At 43.5% G+C, this 6,000-nt stretch overlaps 1 protein-coding gene across 2 annotated transcripts in view; it reads right to left on the minus strand.

Annotated features, from left to right (window-relative positions):
- Positions 1–5,422, minus strand: part of TMEM231 (transmembrane protein 231) — a 183,478-nt gene extending 178,056 nt beyond the window's left edge. For both annotated transcript variants that reach the window (XM_086945467.1, XM_086945466.1), the window contains exons 1-2: positions 5,029–5,422; positions 4,784–4,950 (exon numbers count right to left, since the gene is read on the minus strand). In XM_086945467.1, the coding sequence (XP_086801593.1) occupies positions 4,784–4,950; positions 5,029–5,167 (306 nt within the window). In that variant the 5' untranslated portion in view covers positions 5,168–5,422. The remainder of the gene's footprint in view (positions 1–4,783; positions 4,951–5,028) is intronic.
- Between the last annotated feature and the right edge of the window lie 578 nt (positions 5,423–6,000).

Raw genomic sequence — 6,000 nt, forward strand, 5'->3', positions numbered from 1 at the left:
ATGTTCTGCTATCACTATTGACATAGTGATGTGGCTAACGACCCTGCTCTTCCTTGCAGGTTAATCAGACCCTCCAGGATTTCGCGGTTTGCTGCAAAATCGGCACTTTTGTGAAAATACAGCAATTAATGTGCACATTTAGCAAAGTCCTGTATCTAAACTGAAAATGCACAGGGAGACTTACGCCCAAGTTAGGTGCAGGAAATATGGAGAACTGTCAGCACGTTTTCTAGTGAAGCAAGGGGTTCGCCAGGGGTGTGTCCTGGCCCCCACTCTATTCTGTCTTTACATCAATGGGCTTATTGACCATCTACTTGGTGTTAGAGACAGTGATGCTCCAAGGTTAGTCTCGGGGAGGGTGCCTGCGTTGATGTTCGCGGACGACACTTTGTTGTTGTCCAAAACATCAACGGGTATCCAACGCACTCTGGATGGCTTCGCTGATTTTTGTATCTTGAGAGGCTTGAAGATCAATCTATCTAAAACCAAATTTATGATCTTCAACCCCCTCAGGACCACTCGTCCAAATCCATCGTTAGACGGCACTCCCCAGGAGAGAGTGAAGACTTTCGAGTATTTGGGTATCACTTTATCGGAACAGCTGGAGTGGGATACCCAGTTGGCCAGGGCAACCCTAAAGTTAACCCAAACAGCGGGGGGAATAATGAAAATGTACAGACTGGCCACGTTTAAGCCAGCTGCCTCTATCATTGAAATCTATAAAGTACAGGCTAGAGGGGCCACCCCCTATGGAGCTGAATTGTGGGGGCATTGTAGGCCCTTCAACCTTATGAAGGTAGAGCATTCGTTCATGAGGAATTTGGTGGGACTCCCGCCTAGCACACCTTTAGTTTCCCTCCACATGGATTTAGGGTTATTACCCATTGATGAAGAGATTGCTTTAAGGCCCCTCATGTATTGGTGAAGGTTATGGGTAATACCAGAGCTGTCTCCCTATGGAGACAAATTCAGGGAGGTTTTGCCAATCCTGAGCAGTAAGAAAATCCCTTGGCTTAGCCATATAAGGGCACTTAGTACCAGAATAGGAAGGCAGGACCTTTGGGAAGCACCGGATATAGCGTGCCCATTAACAACCAGAGTAGACCTGGTGCGACATTATACGTACCATAACTTGTCAACCCTTCTAGTAAGTTCCACTGCTGGTCACTTGACAACAGAGTTTCTCCAAGTGAAAGCGGAATATAAAAAAAGAAGAGTTTCTAGAACTGATTTACCCTCCCCTGGCCAGGAAATTATACATGCAATTCGGATTGGGGACTCTCTCCCTTATGTCGTTCACTAGTAAATGGGACAATGAAAAGAATTATGAATGCCCGGCGTGCAAACATAAGATAGAGTCCGAAATTCATGTGTTTTTCCTTTGCCCTGCTTATCATGCATCCCGCAAACAATGGGTAATCCCAATTTGTAGAAACCTAGGATTTAGACACTGTTTTCAAGCTTTTAGGATTTTAAAGTACGATACCCATCCCCCTATTGTTTTTGCTGTGTGACGGGGTGAGGCTGCCGGTAGGGGAACAACACAGTGACTGGTGGGACTCCACTCCCCTGTTACCCCATGCCTTTGCTTCTCAACAGCCGCCTGAACCCTCGTGGACCGAGGAGCGAGAAGTATACTGGCCGGAGGACAGCGGTCCCTTTAATTTTCCGACTTGGGAAGACGTAGCCCCGCCCATCAACCCGCTCGTAGGAACTTCAAAAGACTGCCCGGCCCCGGAAACAGCGGACAGCGTTTCCCAGGTGGAGAAAGGAGCAGTGAAACCGGCGAGCAGAGAAGACGGAAGAGAAGAAGAGCGTAGACCAGAGTCAGGAAGCGGAGACCGAGACCCGAAGCCAGGAGGCCACCGGATCCACGAGTCGTCCAGCCACACACCCACGGGAGGGGCGTGGCTCCAACAGGTACGGGCCGCGTAGCGGGCTGAGTAGGAAACCAGATCCAACCCCCGGACTAGCGCTTTAAATACTCCACTCCAACCTCCCTTTCCTTCACGTGCACCTCCCTCACTGCGTGCATAGAAAACACTACTGCACAGGTTTCCTTCACCCCTCCGGTCCTTCTGAAACTTGTAATACTGTATGGCCGTCTGACACGGTTTCTCTCTCTCCTCTTTACACGCTGTGGAGTCGGAGAGGAACTAAGACGGAACCCGCCCCGGTGGTCTAGTCTGAAGCAAGCTGGATTCACCGAGGAAGCCACCCTTTGACCCTGCAGCCTTTGCGAGAGAAAGGATCACGAGTCGACAAAGACGCTGCTATATAAAAATAAAGCCCTCTTTGAGATCTCTAATTAAAGACTCTGCTTCTCTCTTGACATCCTCCCCTGTGAGCCAACCTATAGAAATCGATACACCCCTCGACAGCTCCCCTGCCCCGGGACATGCTGTCTCGCGTTTTTTGGACGGGATGTGGCATAAGCGTAGGAGTTTTTTTTAAATAATTATCTGTATATTTGCCTGTTTGCTAAAAGAAATCCATGAAGGCATTTATATATCTGGTTATCTGTATTATTTATTAACTTAGTGTTTAATATCGATAACTTTTAAAGAATCTTGATTCTGTTCTTATCGAGGGATGGCTAATGCGTAGTTTTAAATTGGAAAAATTTAGTATCTATGATCTTATTGTATGATTTAATGCTATTTATTAACTAGACTGTTGTTTGTATGAATGTATTAATGTGCCTTTATGGCCAGAGGTGGCCGAAATAAAGTTATCGAACAAACGAAAATGCATTAGATACTAAAAGTTGCCTTTACCAGGAACACACATTATTTACCTTGTCCTGGAGAATGTAATCTTGCTCAGATTTTAAGGCAAAGCGTTGAGTTCATAATCCGCAAGTGGAAGCAGAGGATTCTGTATCTTATGAAGAAGATGCTCTTGTTCCAGTACCCTCTCACCCCACTACCACTTTTGTGAATATTTCAATTCCTCTCACTATTCCTGCTTTATTTTGTATTTTTGCGCACATTTGTTTCAAAGCCTCTCTCTGCTATGTTTTATTTCACAAACATGTATTTTGCATTTTCCAAGACTTGCTTACTTTCTGTTCTTTCATATTACAGTTGTGCATATTCAAAGACAAGCGTAGGTAATGCGAGTAACCCCATAATTGTTCTGACTGACTAGTTCCTGCTTTTACGACCTTACAGAACTGTTTTTAATCTGCAAATAAATAGATTTTATTTTAGAGTCAAAACTGTTGTCATTGAGCCTTTTTCAACTTGTATAGAGTAAGAGCCTCAGTCACAAAAGTACATGGCAGGCACATCCAAAATGCGTTGGCAAAGGCAATAATTCTCACATTTGGCATCTATTGACTTTACTAATCGTTTTAGTTATTCACCACAACATCCCCTGAAGCTGTGACACTGAACTAAAGACTTAAAAATGAAAGCTTTTGAAATGGCTGTTCGTCATTTTGTAGGCCTGAATACCACTCATGAAGGTATACAAAATGATGCAGCAGAAAAGGTTACTTCTATTAAAGACTCCTCAAACGCCTCATTAGGGGTAGTAAGCGCTATATTAATATAATTACAAAATATGTTATTTATAGTTTATTGAATTGTATTCGACATTTAAAAAGCACTCTTTAAAATATATGTGAGAGTATGTCAGACATGGTCAGGAAAAGGCAACTAATATTTTCTTTTAAGTATATTTATTTCTTGCTCACAATATATGTAAAAGCTAAAATAGAAAGCCCTTTTTAATAAACCTTTCAAATTCAGAAGTTGCTTTATATGAAAGTATGGGTTGTCTCAACGCATCAAGATATATTTTAAATACAGGCACATTGGACATGGAAGGTGAGGGTGTAACATGGTCAACTAGAGCATGGGTGTCTATTCACTAAAATGCTAGGGGTAGTGGAAGGGACAACACAGGAAATGACATCACATCAGGGCCTATTTCAAAGTGGAATACTCTGCTAAAACAGTTTCCATTGTTTTAATGATGAAAATTAATGATTATGAGTAAAATAAAGTGCTGCAAAAATACCGCTAAATTTCTATATTTGTGCAGCTAAATTTGCTAATCCATGCCGCAATATCCTGGGGGGTCAGGTTAATAAAAGCAGTACTTTCTACGACTTCTATCTCTGACGCTTCAATCTATTTTTCCAATATAAATTATCTTCTAATTTCTTTGCTTACTGCATCCGTCTGAGTTGACGAGAATCATTGATACTGGTAATGAATAACTTTACGGTTTCACTGTAAAATTCATGGTCTGGTGCAGCCATTTCACAACATTACACATTCTGTGAATTGTAGTTTTGTTTCACTTCTTTTGTGCTATTAACGTAGCAGATTACAATTGTTTAGCAGATAATAAATGTATAGCTTTAACATTTTGCAATAACAAAACTAAACAGAACAGTTTGCACTAACTGAAATAATGTGTGTCTTGTGCTTGTCCCACTGTGTGCGCCCGTGAGCAGGTGATTCGGGGGGGGGGGGGGGGGGGGGGGGGTTCGGGCAAGTCCAAGCTGGCCAACAGTCACAATCTGCCTTCATTCTGTCCTGGCTCTTTAGCCGAGATCACTTTGCACTCAATGATGATTTATGACCATTTTCAAGGCTTTACATGGTGCCAATTTGTTAATTTGTCATACTAATTTTATTTCATGGGCATAACTACTTTGTTCAATTTGCGATAAAGTGTCACTCAAACAGCATCAAATGTCACACATAAGCACACCGAAAACATGGAAATATCTCATAGACATATTGAAAACGTGGTAGCTGAAACTTACAGAAACAAGCGGAAATCTCAGATTGTCTCCCAGCAAATTGTTGAACGCTGAAAAAGTGCTCCAACCAACATAACTTCCAGTGGTGCCTGTCAAGGCCATCAACAAAATCTCGTAGTTGAAGTTGACATTAGGTTGTTCCTCGTAGGTGCTCTGTTTCAGCCAAAAACCTAAAATGGATCAACATTTATCAACACCTGAGAGCGGCCGGGGGGCAGAGAGAAAACATAACAACAGTAGATACTCACCTTGGCTTCTGTAAGCCACCAACAAAGGGGGTATGTATGTCAGAGCGAGAACCACCAGCAGGAAAACAGTGGCTTTGGAGCATACACTGCTTCTGTATTTCACTAGCAGTGGGTGGGAGTAAACCTCATACAAGGCCATTGCCCGGACTTTACGTTTATGGCTAAACGGACAACTTGCAGAGCTGAAAAGAGTTCACTCCAGGGCACCAGAAACATGCGTATCGTCAAGCTGTCGCCGTGGCTCGCTCCTGGGGTATTCAGCGGCCCTGCTAAATAGCATACACATACAACCTTAGACTGTTAGCCAGACAGCTTTAGCCCTCATTTAACAGACGCACTGGCCAGTTCCCATAGAGAAGCCGTCCATAGCAACAGAGTTTACATCACGTGACAAGCACGCCGAGTGACGCTCTTAAAGTGTACGTGCAGCGGGAAAGTACGAACAGAACTAGTTCTCATTTGAGGCATGACCCTTAGTAGCGACGAAGTATCACGTGACAAGCGCGCCAAGTCACGTTTTTCAAATCTGTGCGTCAGCCTCAGGATTGGAGTGAGTCAGGCAAGCGATAAGACAGAGCGGCTAGGCAGAACTGTTTGCATCGGCTGTTTGTGTACACACAAGTTAGAAGCTGAGGTGCCGCTGTTCAGTTAAACCCCTTCGGTGCCGTTGACCTAATGTTTATGTTCTCGGTTATAGCGCTGCTGGGCCTAGGAAGTAAGTTACCATTACGTCCTGGCACCTTGGGTGCTGTTATTTTGTAGGTCCAGGGCTCCCTGGGTGAGCTCTAAACCAACAGGGATAGCTTTTAAGTTTTGGGGAGCGACCCCTTGGGCAAGGGATTATTTTGAGTGATTCCACCCTCTCAGCGCGAAGATCGGCCATTTTTATTTTCATTTGTGTTTTAATTTTTTTCTTTTATTTATTTATTTAGTCATTTTCTTTGCCTTGTTGGGGGATCCTGTTTATGGGTG

The sequence above is a fragment of the Lissotriton vulgaris genome, chromosome 12 (assembly GCF_964263255.1).
Source record: "Lissotriton vulgaris chromosome 12, aLisVul1.2, whole genome shotgun sequence".
Taxonomy (NCBI): Eukaryota; Metazoa; Chordata; class Amphibia; order Caudata; family Salamandridae; genus Lissotriton; species Lissotriton vulgaris.